Source organism: Aspergillus pseudonomiae, assembly GCF_009193645.1.
Source record: "Aspergillus pseudonomiae strain CBS 119388 unplaced genomic scaffold BDV37scaffold_20, whole genome shotgun sequence".
NCBI lineage: Eukaryota > Fungi > Ascomycota > Eurotiomycetes > Eurotiales > Aspergillaceae > Aspergillus > Aspergillus pseudonomiae.
The window spans coordinates 48,482-64,733 of NW_022476012.1; the positions used below are offsets into that span (position 1 = coordinate 48,482).

At 48.6% G+C, this 16,252-nt stretch overlaps 8 protein-coding genes across 8 annotated transcripts; 5 read left to right on the top strand and 3 right to left on the bottom strand.

Moving 5' to 3' along the window:
- Nucleotides 1-191: 191 nt before the first annotated feature.
- BDV37DRAFT_281371 (uncharacterized protein) lies at nucleotides 192-1,656 on the bottom strand (the record flags this gene model as incomplete). Its single annotated transcript, XM_032086803.1, has 3 exons — nucleotides 192-944; nucleotides 998-1,474; nucleotides 1,540-1,656. The coding sequence occupies 3 exons, from the start codon at nucleotides 1,654-1,656 to the stop codon at nucleotides 192-194; spliced, it is 1,347 nt and encodes a 448-aa protein (XP_031943143.1).
- Nucleotides 1,657-1,854: 198 nt separating this feature from the next.
- On the top strand, nucleotides 1,855-3,109 carry BDV37DRAFT_83198 (SNAP receptor SEC22). Its single transcript, XM_032091302.1, has 5 exons — nucleotides 1,855-2,047; nucleotides 2,107-2,141; nucleotides 2,214-2,323; nucleotides 2,383-2,788; nucleotides 2,848-3,109. The coding sequence occupies exons 1-5, from the start codon at nucleotides 2,014-2,016 to the stop codon at nucleotides 2,908-2,910; spliced, it is 648 nt and encodes a 215-aa protein (XP_031943144.1). The 5' UTR covers nucleotides 1,855-2,013; the 3' UTR covers nucleotides 2,911-3,109.
- Nucleotides 3,110-3,137: 28 nt separating this feature from the next.
- On the bottom strand, nucleotides 3,138-4,661 carry BDV37DRAFT_83204 (Elongator subunit IKI1). Its single transcript, XM_032091303.1, has 3 exons — nucleotides 4,436-4,661; nucleotides 4,103-4,259; nucleotides 3,138-4,038 (listed from the first exon to the last, which is right to left on the bottom strand). The coding sequence occupies exons 1-3, from the start codon at nucleotides 4,592-4,594 to the stop codon at nucleotides 3,308-3,310; spliced, it is 1,047 nt and encodes a 348-aa protein (XP_031943145.1). The 5' UTR covers nucleotides 4,595-4,661; the 3' UTR covers nucleotides 3,138-3,307.
- A 1,113-nt stretch (nucleotides 4,662-5,774) lies between these two features.
- BDV37DRAFT_83253 (SNUT3/LISCH7 family protein) lies at nucleotides 5,775-7,019 on the top strand. Its single transcript, XM_032091304.1, has 2 exons — nucleotides 5,775-6,316; nucleotides 6,374-7,019. Exons 1-2 carry the CDS (start codon nucleotides 6,004-6,006, stop codon nucleotides 6,766-6,768), a joined length of 708 nt encoding a protein of 235 aa, XP_031943146.1. The 5' UTR covers nucleotides 5,775-6,003; the 3' UTR covers nucleotides 6,769-7,019.
- A 124-nt stretch (nucleotides 7,020-7,143) lies between these two features.
- Nucleotides 7,144-8,588, top strand: BDV37DRAFT_244124 (NAD(P)/FAD-dependent oxidoreductase). The gene is made up of 2 exons (XM_032081499.1): nucleotides 7,144-7,257; nucleotides 7,334-8,588. Exons 1-2 carry the CDS (start codon nucleotides 7,218-7,220, stop codon nucleotides 8,524-8,526), a joined length of 1,233 nt encoding a protein of 410 aa, XP_031943147.1. The 5' UTR covers nucleotides 7,144-7,217; the 3' UTR covers nucleotides 8,527-8,588.
- Nucleotides 8,589-8,837: 249 nt separating this feature from the next.
- cwh41 (mannosyl-oligosaccharide glucosidase) lies at nucleotides 8,838-11,664 on the top strand (the record flags this gene model as incomplete). Its single annotated transcript, XM_032086804.1, has 7 exons — nucleotides 8,838-9,072; nucleotides 9,163-9,642; nucleotides 9,707-9,864; nucleotides 9,914-9,959; nucleotides 10,019-10,397; nucleotides 10,447-11,353; nucleotides 11,416-11,664. 7 exons carry the CDS (start codon nucleotides 8,838-8,840, stop codon nucleotides 11,662-11,664), a joined length of 2,454 nt encoding a protein of 817 aa, XP_031943148.1.
- A 49-nt stretch (nucleotides 11,665-11,713) lies between these two features.
- BDV37DRAFT_281377 (MMtag domain-containing protein) lies at nucleotides 11,714-12,647 on the bottom strand (the record flags this gene model as incomplete). Its single annotated transcript, XM_032086805.1, has 3 exons — nucleotides 11,714-12,012; nucleotides 12,080-12,549; nucleotides 12,610-12,647. 3 exons carry the CDS (start codon nucleotides 12,645-12,647, stop codon nucleotides 11,714-11,716), a joined length of 807 nt encoding a protein of 268 aa, XP_031943149.1.
- Nucleotides 12,648-12,750: 103 nt separating this feature from the next.
- Nucleotides 12,751-16,049, top strand: BDV37DRAFT_244134 (uncharacterized protein). Its single transcript, XM_032081500.1, has 5 exons — nucleotides 12,751-13,223; nucleotides 13,291-13,298; nucleotides 13,361-13,412; nucleotides 13,464-14,278; nucleotides 14,334-16,049. Exons 1-5 carry the CDS (start codon nucleotides 13,125-13,127, stop codon nucleotides 16,012-16,014), a joined length of 2,655 nt encoding a protein of 884 aa, XP_031943150.1. The 5' UTR covers nucleotides 12,751-13,124; the 3' UTR covers nucleotides 16,015-16,049.
- Nucleotides 16,050-16,252: the final 203 nt, after the last annotated feature.

A 16,252-nucleotide genomic window follows, 5' to 3' on the forward strand; every position in this document is an offset into this window, starting at 1 on the left:
GAATTTGATGGTAATACATGTGTGGTATCTTTCGCTCATGACAAAGGAATATATGACCATTGCAGCAGTCAATTATCGCAAAGAAAGGGGTATGAACCCGCATATGAGACGTGAGAATTGACACAGGGACAGTATTTTCCTGTTAGGTGCCCTCAGAAGATCAACAAAATCAAGCTTACAGCTCTCTGAAGTCAATTGGCCAACGATTTGTTTCTCAGAAACCAAGCTTGTCTGACCTCCCATAGGCTACCCATATCCTGATTATTTCTGTACGCCCGAAAATCTTTCCAAGCATTTCCGTGTCGAACGTTCGCGGCACGGCCATCGATTTCTGAAATTTTGGTTGCAAGTGCGCTAGGCCCCGTAATACCGGAGACTGTGATCACCCCAGGTTCTTCCGATGTCCCTTCAACGATTGGTAGTCGTGGGGGGGTGTCTTCGACAGTGGCAGAGGGCTGTTCAAAAACGATTTTCGGATCTTGGCAGTCAGGTTCCGTAGTAGTTGTCTGAGTCATAACAGACGTAGTCATATTTGCTTCTGTTGGCGGTGGATTGGTGATTTCTACCATCACTTGAGCAGGTACAGGTATTGTAACTTCGGTGGAGGCTTTCACTTGGTCAACTTCGAGGTCCTCTGGTGTCTGTACCTTGGGCTTTCTGCTGCGGCCCTTCTTGCGAGGTTCCATCTGTATCTCTGATTTACGCTTGGTCGAGGATCCAGCCTCTAACATTGGATTAGTATCTGATTGCGTGTCTGCACTTGCTTGAGCAGTCCTATTTTGCTCTATCTCAGTAGTGGTCGTTATAACGCCACCTGGTTTCTCGATTTCCCCTATAACTAGGGCTTGCGAGTCCTTCAAAGGTAAGCTCTGGGGGGCAGGAAGAAATACCCGTTGATGAGGGGGCAATTCGAACGTTAACCGGTCATTTTGGATATGCACTATCTGTAGCAGCGTCAATTGAAGGGGTCCGAACGGAGCTATGGATGTAAACATACCCTGGCTTCTTTCTCCACTAGGAGGTTGCCTTTACTCTTGAAAGCTCGAGAATATTTCCATACATCGCCTACAAGAATAACTCCGTTGCTAATGAGGGTGCTCAATTTGACCTGGCTACTCTGTCCTGCGGCCAGCGTCTTGTCCATCTTCTGTTTCTGCCCCCAAAACTGCTCAAACTCTTCTTCTTTAAATTTGTCAAACTTCCCATCGGCCCGCTGCTGCATGGCCTCTTCGGCCTCCCGCAGCCAAACTGGATCGTAGCGGCCATTTTGAAGATCTAGCTGAAAGTGACGAATGCCGTCTCGCCAATTATTCGAGTAACGAAGAAACTCTTCTGGTAAAGGGGGGATCTGCGCATCAGGATCGTCCGGTGAAGGGTCCGGGTTCGGATGTAGGTCTTCAGGGAGTAGATCGAGTATTTCTCGTTTTTCAGACTCCTCAAGGCAGTTCCAGGCGTCGGGGTTGGCGAGTAATTTCTTGATTTGCCAATCAGTCAACACATTGCATTAGGTCACCATCATTCCGGAATCGTATAACATACCACAAGGTCCAAATATATAAGGTTGGAAGATGTACTCGTCATCAACTTGTCCTCAGCCCATGGATCCTTCGCCGCTCTCTTCGGATTTCTCTTCGGTTGCTTCTTGTTTGAGGACATTGCGACATGAGGCTCGCCCACGTCATTCGGGTCCGCGGTCTTAGCAGTATATGAACAATTCCTGGTGTAGAAACATTGTTACATGTGCCCCATATATGGCGCATCTGAGCACCGGTGTCTCAACTGCTCGTAGATAATAATTGTCACAAGCTAGATAAATATAGTATGGATAGTCTTACCTCGTTGGCTGCGTCCTTGTTTTGCCATGGCCGACCGCCTTGCGCTTGCGGGTCATTGCTTCTAGATGCCAGTCTGGACAACAACAGAAGTACTATATGCGCCGCTCCAGCTGAACTGCAACCAAAGCGTTATTCGAACAAGGTGAAGGTCTGATAGGCAAGAAGAGTTGTAATCAAAATGGTTAAATCGACTCAAATAGCCAGGCTTGATGGTAAGACGCAATGCGGGGAGATTAGGGGTTGTATGATGCAGTTGCTGATGTTGGTCAAGGCCTCATGCTGGCTGCGTCAGTAGACGATGAACAGGTCAGTTCACAGCCCATTCACCGTGAAACAATGACATATGAGTAACACTAAGTTTTCCATTATTCCAAATAGGCAGAAGTGGAGCTCTCCGAGATCAAGACACAAGCCAAAATGATTTTCCGCCGGTTGACTCGCAATTCCGCACCGCAAGCTAGCATTGAGTCTGGCCAATATAACCTACAGTGAGTCCGGTATACAAGGTGCAAGACGATACAAATACTAATTCCAGTATCTATCATAGCTATCTTATCCAAGATGATATCTGCTTCCTCTGTATATGCGACCGTTCCTACCCGCGCAAACTTGCCTTCACCTACCTCGCAGATCTCGCAACCGAGTTTACTACCACTTACTCCTCTGCGCAGTACCAGTCTCCCACCCTGCGACCATATGCATTTGTAGAATTTGATACATTTATTCAACGCACCAAGAAGCTGTACCAAGATAGTCGCGCTTCGCAAAACCTCGACCGACTAAACGATGAGCTTCGGGACGTAACGAAAGTGATGACAAAGAACATTGAGGACCTCCTATACCGAGGTGATAGCTTAGAGCGTATGGGCGAGTTGTCGGGGCGTCTGCGAGAGGACAGCAAGAAATACAGACGAGCCGCGGTGCGCATCAATTGGGAGCTGGTCATGAAACAGGTAACCTCCGCGTGTCCTTGTTCGTTCTCACTAAGCCCCAGTACTAACCTGCTGTACAGTATGGTCCAATTGCTGGTGTCGGGCTCCTTTTTATCTTTCTCATTTGGTTGCGCTTCTTCTAATTCCTTCCCTGAGCAACTGCTTACCGAGACCCGCTCATATGAATGTATGCATAGTTAATCTTCTTGATGGTTGCCGGACTCCATCCACCTTGATATGTTCAAAAACTGCCAATATTTTATGACCGACGAGCTTGGTTGCAAGGCGTAACCCTTTCTTTCCATGGGAACTTTACAAAGCATGTTCATCAAAGCGCCTCATAGATCATAACCCTGTCGTGTATAATAGGTCAATTGACCAGAATACTGTAAACAGTCCAAAATGTAAACGATGTCCTTGGGTCCCCTTCAAGCATGGCTGGCAACACCAGCTGACAACAAGCGTAAGGACGTAGGGAAGATGGTCCTGCGCTGATTTTCTAAAGAAGGTGCGTCGAGAACAGTGACTATCCGTGCCCACTTATATCTCATCTTCTTCCTCGTCGAAGTCGTCTTCCTCCCCCATGTCGTACAAAATGCGCCCGCCTTCCCCTGGGCCGTCACCTTGCTGTGCATCGAAGTATGGCAGCACCACCCCCTCTCTTTCTCTCCGCTGTCTGTCGGTGAGACGCAATTCGAAGGTAGACTCCGGCTCTTCTTCGTCTGCTCCAGCCACTGGCTCCTCCGGTGGACGATACAAGGGATGGTCGTCAAGCAGCGTTACAACCTCTTTCAAATGTTGGGGCGAGTACCGTGATGCGGGAGGTAATATATACCACTCTAAAACACCACGTCCACTCTTGCGCCTGTGTTCCATCTCCAGAACGATGCCTTCGGCCGAGTCCTTACCAATCGGCTTATCCAATCTTCCTAAGAGTACTCCATCCTGTTCCTCTTCGAGTCCAAAAACTGGGGCAGCTAGACTACGATCTCGAGCAGCCTTCTGGGCCAGTATGTGTGAGAAAGAATGTAGCCTTATGATTGTTGTTGCGAGATAGGTCAGCATTGAAAGAGGCGATGGCGAATAGGGGGATTGGGCCGGCAGGATTGGAACATCCTGATGGAATGTCACGACGAGCGAAACTTCGACCTTAGGTGCTGAAGGACTCGGGTGAGCTAGGAAAGAACTAAGAAACGTTGATAGTTGGGAGTGTGCATCGTTTGTTTTAGAGAGTAGAAGCGGGTTAATGGAATCTATAAGGATGAGACGTCCTATTGTTTGTTAGTCAGGGCCACCAATAACTCTAATACTCAGACTAGTCGGCACTAGACATACGAGGAGAAGGGGTTTTGGTTGAAGTAGCCTGGTAGGCCGCGCCGACTTCTTTAACTATCTGTGAGGGGCTTTTCCTTCGGGCGGAAACGAACGCATCAACACCATCTAAGGGCTTTAGTGTCTCAAAAGCAATAAGTGTGACATGAACTTTGGAGATCTGTACGAGCTTTTAGCTTTATCCTGCCTATGATACAAATATTCATCTCGCCCCATCAAAGGCCTGATGGGGTATCCAACCCCTTGAGTCCAGCAAATAGAGTAGACACAAGAAAGCCCGGGTCCGCTACAAAGGTCGAGATAATACAGAATAAGGAAAGCATCGACAACACATACCTTTGCGCGCCTAATATATTCTTTAACCAATGGGGTAGCTGGTTGTTCGAGTGAATCCAAGAGCAACGTGAGCGGAGACGCTGTATCTCTCAGACTTAGAAGCTTTGAGATTAAGAGTAAATTATGCGTTTGCCTGTGAGAAAGATTTGCAGGTGCCATCGCTATGGGCAGAGGAAACTGTAATTCTATGGTAGGCAGTTGCGTTGGTAGATCTAGGGAATAGCGGGGTTATTTTCGTGTGTCTGAGGGGTCGGAGACATCGGGCATAAAAGATTTCCCAAGAATAGGTGATCTTTGCCGTTGGCGACTTAGTCTGAGGCTCGGCGGGACGGGCCGTAGACACAAGACTGTTTGCCGCCCTGCAATCCAACTGGCAAGTGCAGCAGGCATCCATGAAGCGTTGATTTGCAGGCGCCAGGCTATTTAAACGCGAGCACGGAAATAAGCTACTGCGTACCTAAAAGCTTTATGTCAAGCTGGAGGTGGCTCAAATACAGTGACTTTTCCGTCACGATCCAGACTTGCCATTTTCGCTTCGGAAAATCGCGACAACCTACAATCTGACAAATATTTAGTCCGGAGTATACAAGTATTTCGACAATGTTCCCGTCGCGCATGAGCGTGGGGCAATAGACAGGGGCTATATGGAGGGAATGGCGAAGATTAAAAAAAAAAAAAAAGAAAGAAAGAAAGAAAGAAAGAAAGAAAGAAAAAGATATGCCACCACTACCTTCTAGCTTGGGGCGCAATAATTTATCATGCTGTCCTTGGCTTTTCTCCTTGAGCCAAGCCAGTCTATTTGTCTTTGTACTGGGAAGTAATCAATATTTCCTCCTAAGCCCTTGGGAAAATGTCAGAGGAACGGTTGGGGCGTGCCTGGATGTTAAAACAGACTCTGAGAGAAAGATTATATACAACCGTTGTGTCATTTACACTGGTAGAATAAAGATACTGTATATTGAATGGCGATCGATAGTCTCATACTACTCTTTGGTGGGCTAACTATTAACATTTGCTTTATTGGTAGATACTCGAAATTGCTCGCATTACAAAAATGAGCCAATCTTCTCGTAATTAAGACAGGTACATTAATAAACTAGAAGAATTAAGAGTATAGAAAGAACAGCCATACTATAATATATACAGCTCAAAGCTGATTGAAATGCGGCCATATGCATGAAGATTGACATTTGGTGATGCTTTGTAGCACTCCTCTTTGATATGGTTGTGTTTCAGGATTGTTGGAAATTAAACTTTACTTGATTAAGACCGACCGCGCAGATGGCATTCCTCGGCAACCGTAATATCTTCACGGTCTCAATTTCAATCCGGGTGCAACGCCAACCTTCAGCACTATCGACTTCTAAGCATTTGATACCCATTCTAAGCAAATAATGATGAAATAATTAACATATTATCGCAAAGTATCACGTTTATTTCGATTTTTCCCGGCCAACCTTCTCAGCTATTGTTTTACAGAGTCAACAACTCTACTACTCTAACTTATTCTTGAACGATCGCATCTTCAGACTGTCAACTAGATAACACCTTGTTCCCTACATACAAGGATGGCCGAACCACCCGCAAAGCGAGCCCGACGAGTCGATAGCTCGACAATGTGGGATATGGATGACCGGCCGACGCGTTCACCTGAACCAGACTCAGAATATAATAGGAGTCCTAGACGTGAAGCAAACTTAAAGGATGATGGGCGACGAGATGGACCGCGCGACGATCGAAGATACCGTTCCCGCTCAAGAGATAGAATGGACAGGCGGCGAGATAGGAGTAGGTCTAGGGATCGCCGGGACCGCGATCGGGATCGCGACAGGAGAGACAGAGACAGAAGCGGTAGCCGCGACAGATACTATGATAAGCGAGGTATGTTACGTGGTGTGGTTTTCTATTTGGATATGTGCTGATATTTGAATTTTGCAGGGTATCCTTCAAAAGGGGATAGATACCGTGACCGTTCTCGCTCCCCTCTTCGAAACGGGAACCGGGATAGATCCAGGACACCACCTCTTCGGGGAGCCAGGGGAGACCGCAGGAATGATCGCAAAGACCACCGGACACAGCCGAATGGTGCCGCTGACTCGAGGACTCCAAATCGGTACAAAGACGAAATGGATATGGACATCGATGATGCCGGGGAAGACGATGTTGAAGAAATGATGCGTCGAAGCATGGGATTTACCAAATTCAGGAGCACAAAGAATACCAAGGTACCTGGGAACGATGTCTATGGGGTGCGGAAGGAAAAGAAGACGGAATACAGACAGTATATGAACCGTATAGGAGGATTCAACCGACCACTCAGTCCTTCAAGATAATGGATGGATCAATTGCCTCTATTCGTTACTATTCGACCCCTTTCTACTTTTTCCTCTTTCTGCTCTTCTTTCGTATCTGTTAAGGCGGGACCAATTTTTTAGCTGGGGGTTTGACTACAGCCATATGCATTGTTGGAGTAAGGTTTACTTTCTCTTGCACTTTTCACCCGCGCAAGGTTTTGGACAGGCTTTAGATGTTTTTCTTGTCTTTGCACAAGCCAAAGAGATAGTACCAACGAGATGATACAGCTATTAGCTATGTATGCGAATGTTCGGCATTAGCCTGGCCGAGCACATGACTTGTAGTGACGTATGCGCTTGTATAAAAAAGAATGGCATAATATCCCCCAACCCGTACCAAAAACCCGTCAACAACTTCTTCCCCCAAGCCCCCAACAACAGTGGCTCCTTTAAGGGTTTCAGGGTTTAGGATCGCGCCGTACTGCAAAATGGCAACCCCAAACGAACGTCGGGATATTGTTATCGTTGGTATGAATCGACTTGAGCTTACTGAGACTTACCCCGCACGACCAATACATACCAGAGACTAACAACTTCGTCTAAGGTGGTGGTATCATCGGATGTTGCTCAGCGTATTATTTGACAAGACATCCTTCTTTTGATCCTTCCCGACACTCAGTGACCCTCATAGAAGCAACAGAGATTGCAGGAGGGGCTTCGGGCAAAGCAGGCGGTCTTTTAGCATTATGGGCATACCCAAGCAACATTGTACCATTGAGCTACAAATTGCACGCGGAGCTTGCTAGGGAGCACAATGGAAAGGAAAAATGGGGATATAGAGAGGTGAACTGTGGCCAGCTTATCGCCAGAGGTCGCCCGCTCAGTGAGAAGAGAAAGGTGGGCGAGGGTGAGGGTGTGAGCTCAGTATCCTTACAAAAACGGAGTGCAGCTGCACTGAGTAAATTGAAAACCGCAAGGGTACCCGGTGATCTTGACTGGCTTGAACCAGAGGGTGTTAGAGGCTACGAAAGCATGAGTGATCCGGGGGAGACCGCGCAAGTCCACCCATACCTCTTCACTACGTCCATCGCAAAGCTCGCTGAGGAGAAAGGCGCAGAGATTACGCTTGGGTCCGTCACAAACATCGATTACTCTGGGGATTCCGTCAAGTCAGTCACATACACGAGGAAGGAGAACGGCGAATCACAGACAATCCCTGCAACTGATGTTGTTATCGCTGCCGGCCCGTGGACGAGATCGGTTTTGCCGGATGCCCCGATATCAGCAACGCGTGCTCATAGTGTCGTGATCCGGCCTACAAGGGCAGTCAGTGGATATACCCTTTTCACGAATATAGAGATACCGGCCAATTTCGACCCGTCGAAGTCCTCACGTCCGACGGTCGCCTCACCAGAAATCTATGCTCGCCCTGACGACACAGTCTATTGTTGTGGAGAGGGTGATCATACTGTTCCCCTTCCGAAGACAACTGCAGACGTCGAGGTAGACCAAGAGCGGTGCCAGGATATCATCAACCAGGTGGGCAGCGTCTCTGATGAGCTACGTGATGGACAAGTCTGTGCGCGTCAAGCCTGCTACCTACCTAATGTAACTGCTGCACGTGGTGGGCCATTGGTAGGCCATGCTGGAACCAAGGGACTATACCTTGCGGCTGGGCACACTTGCTGGGGCATCCAGAATGCACCAGGCACAGGAAAGCTTATCAGCGAGTTTGTGTTCGATGGCGCAGCCAAGAGTGCGAAGATCGGATCGCTTGATCCGAGGAACTATCTCTAGATTAAAGGATTGTATAGAATATCTCAGTTAAAATATTCCCTTGTAGAGGGTTTTGTCTGTGACGCATACACATTTCCTCGGGTAGATCTCTAGTATGTGTGGTCTTTAAGGTTAATTAATATGTTTGGCCGCGCAAGGTGCGGAGCGGAGCTAAAAATACCGGGTAAATAAATGACAGGAGCTCTCCGCTCGTGAGATGCCAGATAATAGATAGTAACATCAACCTCCGCCGTGACATAGCCATCCTGTCTATGTGCACGCCTCCAATTGCGTGGACTTTCATTTAATTGTTCACGCTTTCTGTCCAGACAATGCATCTTTCCAAACTATTCACTCTTTCAACATCGTTATTCTATGTGGTTGCGGCATCCATAGATAATGACGTATCGGTTCTAGCTAAGGAGGCTGCGCGAGCCAACAACCAGTCGCTATTATGGGGTCCCTACAAGCCTAACCTCTACTTTGGGGTTCGCCCTCGGATTCCAAATAGTCTGTCCGCGGGGTTGATGTGGGCGAAAGTAGATGATTACGCCACGGCTCAGTCCAGTACGTGTCCCCAACAGTTGTCCTTCATTTACCATTAGGGACGTCCATTGCCGTCTTTTGATAGTTTCACTAACCCTAGCCCTCTTCAAGACTTCAGGCACACCTGCGAACAGAATGAAGGGATGGCAGGTTATGGATGGGACGAGTACGATATTCGGAAGGGCGGGCGCCAAACAATTCATGACGCTGGAAACTCCCTGGATCTGACAATTGACTTTATCAAGGTCCCTGGCGGACAGCATGGAGGAAGCTGGGCTGCCCGAGTAAAAGGTGTCCCGCGGGACGATGCACCCCCGGACCAGCCTACAACAGTTGTCTTCTACAGTGCTCTGGAGGGGCTCGGTAACCTGGGACTTCACACCAAGTCTGACGACTCGCGTGGTTTTGAGGGAGATGTGAAGCTGGCTGGTTATACCTCAGATCTTGGTGACTTTACAATTGATGTGACTGAGGGCCCTAAGACCAACGAGTATCCGGAACATGAACACCCAAGCTATGAGGACAAGCCATTGGACCGTACCTTGGTGTCCAGTTTGACTATACCCCCGGAGCACGCGTGGCAGACGAAAGGTATGATTTTTTAGTCTTTTACAAGCATATATTATGTCCGGTCTAGAGCTGATCTCTCTTCTAGTGATCCTGTTCTCGCAGATGAAGGAGGGTGTAAGCGAAACTATCGAGAAGTATGGAGCGGAAAACCCTCCGCCCCCATCGCAAGTCTTCACCATCAAGAATGCGCCAGGTGATGGTAATGTTCAGCTTGTGCAGAAGGTTTTTAAAGGGGCATTTGAGGTAAACGGGTAACCATTCAATTTGCAAATAGTCAGCTTACAGATCACAGTTTGATATCCTATTCTCGTCTGGGTCCTCGCCCAAACCTGTGACATGTATGGTGCTTTTCACGCAATTATTGTTGCGGGACTGATACTGACAATATACGTTACAGCCAGCCTTCTTACCCAAGAAATCACAAGTGCTTCGGTAGCTTTTGCTGAGCGCTTCGACAAGATACTCCCCCCGCAGGCTCCCTTTGATTCCGATGAATACACGGAATTCTCCAAGTCAATGCTTTCCAATCTCGTTGGTGGCATAGGCTACTTCCACGGTACCGATATTGTTGACCGCTCGGCAGCGCCAGAGTACGATGAGGAGAATGAAGGCTTCTGGGAAGAAACAGCGGAGGCAAGGGCAAGGGCTCAACCTGTCCTTGAAGGCCCAAAGGATCTCTTTACCTGTGTCCCCTCTCGGCCTTTCTTCCCCAGAGGATTTCTCTGGGACGAGGGTTTCCACCTGATTCCGGTCGTTGAATGGGATACAGATCTTGCGTTTGTTAGCCGGCAACCCTATCGTCATTCAAACACTAACATATTCCAGGCTTGAAATCGTGAAGAGTTGGTTAAGCTTAATGGACGAAGATGGGTGGATTGCTCGGGAGCAAATCCTGGGCGCTGAGGCGCGCAGCAAAGTTCCACCTGAGTTTACCGTCCAGTACCCTCACTACGCCAATCCCCCAACCCTTTTCATTATTCTGGAAGCGTTCCTCGATAAGTTAGATGCCAACAAAAATATCTCAGTCGAACAATCTTCTGAAGATATCGCAGAGCGTCTTCGTTCTGCCTATGTGCAACAACCGGAGTTGGGTGAAGCTTATATTCGCTCAATCTATCCACTACTGAAGAAACATTATTTCTGGTATAGAAACACTCAGAAAGGTGACATTAAGTCCTACGACAGAGAGGCCTTTTCCACCAAGGAGGCGTACCGCTGGCGGGGCCGGTCTGTCCAGCACATCCTAACATCTGGGTTGGACGATTATCCTCGGGCACAGCCCCCACACCCCGGCGAGCTACACGTGGATTTGATCAGTTGGATGGGGATGATGACTCGCTCTCTCCGGCGCATTGCTGAAAGGTTGGGGGAGACCGAAGACGCTGAAGAATTCAAGTACTATGAAACTGCAATTGGACGGAATGTCGACGACCTTCATTGGGACGAACAGGCGCAGACATATTGCGATGCGACTATTGACGAGTATGAGGAAAGTGTTCATGTCTGCCACAAGGGATACATTTCCATCTTCCCCTTCCTCACGGGCATGGTGAGCCCCGATAGCCCTCGGCTAAAGGCCATCTTGGACTTGATCAGCGACCCAGAAGAGCTCTGGAGCGATTTTGGTATTCGCAGTCTAAGCAAGAAGGATGAGTTCTACGGGACTGCTGAGAATTATTGGAGGAGTCCTGTATGGATCAACATCAATTATCTGGTGTTTAAGAACCTTTATGTAAGTAACCCACCTACCAATGCTCTACCAACCACGCATTGGAGCTAACGATTCTACCCTAGGACGTCGCGACCACTCCTGGTCCACACCAAGAACAGGCCCGTGAAATGTACTCCAAGCTGCGGAAGAACGTAGTTGAGAATGTTTTCAAGGAATGGAAGAAGACCGGGTTTGCTTGGGAACAGTATAACCCAGAAACAGGCAAGGGACAGCGGACGCAGCATTTCACTGGGTGGACTAGTATGGTGGTAAAAATGATGTCGATGCCCGATCTTCCTGTGACTGAGAGCAAGGGGCACGATGAGCTATAGAACAGCAACAATCGCTGTATAGAGCGAGCATAGTTTAGGTTAGGGAATACTACTTGTACACTATCCGTTTCTCCAACGCCCCAACGCCGTATGTAGACAGAACGAATTTTCGAAGACTGAACTCAACGCCGACGATGGTAATCTGAATCTCTATCCCGGGTATGATGACGGTCGTCTCGGCGGCTCCTGCCTTCGTCGTTACCTCTCCTGTCTCTGCTCCTTGACCGTGAGCGCGATCGCCTCCTTCGGTGATCTCGCGACCGAGACCGAGACCGAGATCTGTGCCGGTGACTCCTGTGACGATGTTCGCGTTCATCGCGATGCCTACGGTGTCCGTGTTCCCTATCCCTGTCTTTGTTTCTATCACTCAAACGATCGCGCCGCTTGTCTCTCGCTGGGCTCCTGTTACGCTCACTGCCCCGCTTCCGCTTCCCTGAAGAGTGGGAATCCAGTCCGACAGGCTCAAGTTTATCATCATCACCAGTGCCGGATACAGAGGCAACCCCGCCACGAAATGAACCGTAGCCGATTCCCTTGCCCGCTTCGTCGATCACTAGGTCTTCTCCTGCGGCCGTATCCCGGACTACTTTCTGGACATCTTTTTCGCCCAGTGGCGTAAGATTGGCGTTAGAACTAGCGCGCTTCTCCGGAACTGGCAGACCCAAAGCTCGGGCCATGGCTTCTTCTTCGGCTTCCTTGACACGTTGTTTCTCTTCGCGCTCCTTCCTAATCCTGTCCTCCTCGCTATCGTCTGTCCTTGTGTACCACATCAAGTCGCGGCCCTGTTGCCAGCGGCCAACGGGGGCCATCAGGGAATGGCCAAGATAGTTCTCACGGTGCGAAGAGTCCTTGACATCGGACCATTTAAAGTCGCCGCGACCGCCGCTATAGCAAGAGTAAGGTTAGCGAACATAAGCACGGTTGATGTAGGCATGTGCAGCTTACCGGCTACCTTCTTTGCGGATACTTGCGACAAGATCCATCGCGAATTCCTTGAGGAGCAGTTCTTGTTCATACGAAACCAAAAAGGTTGTTGCGATAGATAGTTATTACGATGTCCGATAAGAGAGTTTCACCATCGATGTGGCACGTGCACGCTACAGCCTGAGGCAGATCAACCGGGTTGGCTGACTTCATCGAACCATAAGATTCATGTTCTCATAGAGGACCGAATAGACCAGGAAGAGTATGGTCATGTCTTGTCTCTTTGTCACTATGGGAACTCAGCACAACCATGCTACATGGTCTGCAAAGTGATAGACCTCAGACTCCATGTGATGTCACACCTGGATCTGATACATTAAATATACCCCTCCTGTTTTTCTAATGAGCATATTCTTCCGCCTTCACCACCCTCACTTGATGTTTCCAACTGTGAATCATAGCCTATTACACTACTGATAGTTGATTTGGACTGGTCGTTCTCCGTACCACCTTCTCAGGTGGAAGCGATAGTAGGAATGGAATTTAATATTGACGATGGGTCCCCAGGCCGGAAAACCCGAGCCAGAGAAGGCCTACATCTTAGACCTTTGAATGTCGAGAAAGGGGCAAAAAGAGTACGTTGAATTACAAGTCACTAGGATTGCTTCCTCTTGGACATGCTTCAGCTGACAGTTCGATTAGTTCTCTTCGTAAGTATTCTATCATTCCGCCAGTCATGGAGCAGTACTGACTGAGGCGTTGCACGGCGCAGCAGAGCACCAGACTCGTTTCCTCCGCAAGGTGCAGCATGGCGGAATAATCTGGTAAACTGCAGCGTCACTTCTATATGATGAATTTCACTGATATGCTTGAAGGCTGCTCTTTCTCAACGTCGTAATCTTCTGTTTGTGGCTTATACCCATCAAATCTATGTCTGGGAGCCAGCTGGGTCGTTTCAGACTCTTGGAGCAAAGCCTGAAATGATTATAACTCCCGTCATGAAGGACCCTTATAGTAGCGGGTATATATCACCACATATGCCTCACGCTATCAATAATATCCTTGTGGATGATCTGGGACGCGATGAAGTCCTTCTGCTGGTCACGGATTCAGGCAATGTCTGCGGCTATCGTGTTGAGGCTATCTTCTCGGCTTTGAAGCGGGCTGCAGAGCGCAAGGAGAACCGCCCTTTTGATGGCTCCCAGGTACTCCCCTTTTTTGTCGAATATGTCGAAGCCAGCGCCTGGGGGCTAGCCATACACAAGTTCTCCCGCCTGATTGCAGTGACCGCAAACACAGGCCTTGTCACTGTTTTTGCATTTGCGCTTGTGAACCATGCTTCTCGAAAAGGCAGCGACACAGGGCAGGTATTAAGTGAGGAGGAAGAATTCACTGATTACGGCCAGACTTGGTTGGAAATCAAGAGTGATGAGCAGTTCAAACAGCTACAGCATTTGATGCCTGCGAAGCACCGAAACCAGAACATACGCTTAACTTATACTGGTCACTTTACCAACATACCATCCGTCTCCTTTCTCAATTGTGATCTTGACCCGAATGGAACATGGATGGTCAGTACAGATATCGAAAATCAGGTTTTTGTTTGGAAGACCTGGGAGGGCCCAGGCCCATTCAACGTGTACCACTTCGGTGATGCTTCTTTCAGATACCCAGAAACATTCAATCATGAGTAAGACTTCTCAACACGTTTTCTATAGTAGGTTTTGCACTGACGGACGAGGTAGTAAAGAGCGTGGTTGGTCTGTCATAGCCCTTGACCCACGTACTTTTCATCTACTCAAATCGACGAAGGACGCGTGCGGTGGTCATCCCCAACGTCGTGTAGAGAATGGTCGACCGGTCCTGGACCTGACAAAGCTAAGCAGCCGAGTGCCTAACGCGTCTCGGCTCTATAATTATTTTCCTCCTGCCGTTAAGGCTGAACCAGAACAACCGATCTTACCTGACATATTTGGACCAGATTGCTGCATTAATAAAGACACCAGTACTCGCCAGTCTACTAGTCATGCGGTGTATGATGGTTTATCTGCGGAATGTCGACGCGCAGATGAGGCTCCAGAACCCAGCGACACCCAAGATGTCAGAAACCTTCGGCCTTCAGACTCCGCTGATGCATTCAGCCACCGTGCCGTTGACGGCTCTGTACTCGAAGATAATTTGAGCTCTAATGCAAGTTCTGATGGGGAGTCATATACGGGTCTCCAGCAGAATTCTAGCCAGGAGGGCGAAACCCAGGGTGGTAATGGGACCTTCCATCGGGTGGATGATACAGAACATACCGATAATACCCCTTCTCATGGCCCTTTGACAACGCCTGAATTTCTTCAAGTAGCACTTCTCGAAGCTCTAGGTGGCGATATCCCCGGAGCCGAAGAATACTTTGACGACTACTCGATAGAAGAGGTCAGCCCTTTTGAGGACATAGAAATGGATGGTGCAGATGATGATATCTCGGAGAGCGATGATACATCAACTTCAGAAGCAGTTGCTTACCAAGTCTTTAACCGTATGTCACGCGGTGCCTTCCCCAGTGATCCCAGTATCTATGGACAAAGGGAGTCACTAATAGATTTTTCATCGACTCCAGCTCCAACGCATGCGAACTTTCCGATACTCCACTTCTCCCAAACAGATATCCGTCTCATCCCTAATCCGCTTGCCCCTCGCGCAACTGTTTTCTGTGGCACACCCCTTCGGCAACAATTCACCCACATTGTTGGATCGCTTCGAGACGCATGCGACCGCTTCAACATGGTCAAATATATCCCCGAACACGGTATCGTAGTGGCCGCCTCGCAAAAAGGTCGTGCCGCAGTGATCACCCTAACTGAGTCGGAAGCCAATGGCCTATCATTCAGAGTCGACTGGATCGTTCCTTTCGAGAGCCAGGAAAAGTACGGTGACCGACCTCTCATCCCTCTCCTAGGTATGAGCGTCGGCCCAATGCAAGGGTTTGAGATGCCTCCTGACGTGCCTAACATTCCGCACGATGCCAGCGGGGGTGGCCTGAAATTTCATTATGAGCCAACCACCAATGACGAACTTGACGCACGTTTACAAAACAGCTCCAAATCATCCGATATTTTGGGCGAAGACCTACGTCCCCCTTATGAAGCGTGTGGTACTAGAGTCTCCAGAGAATCCACACCTACAGTCAGCACTCAGGTTGATACCATCCCAGAACAAGAGCAGCAGACTTTTCCAACTCTGCCAGAGTGTCATGCCAGGGCTACCCGTGCCTACCAACCGGAGGAGACTTGGCGTGGTTGGAACCCATCTCGGCGTTATCGCTTGTTACTTCTCTTTGCGGACCATACCGTTCTGAGTTACGAATTCTGGTACAACTGGTCCCCGACGGGCACAGCGGACGATGAAAGTGATGAAGAGGGATACCTTGTTGTCTAGATACATTCACCAAAATGGATGGGAGGGTGGTCCACTACGTCAGTATTGTATTCAAATGAATGGGTTTGCCGGATTTCGAAGCTGTTGGTAATTAGTTTCCAAATAGCATATCGATCGTGTACATCAATAGGGATCCAAGTTGTCAAATATATAACTATAACACATTTATTTTATAACACGGACCGCTTCAAAGAAAATAAACTAATGCGCTGATGTAGATGCAAAAACCTCGTGATCA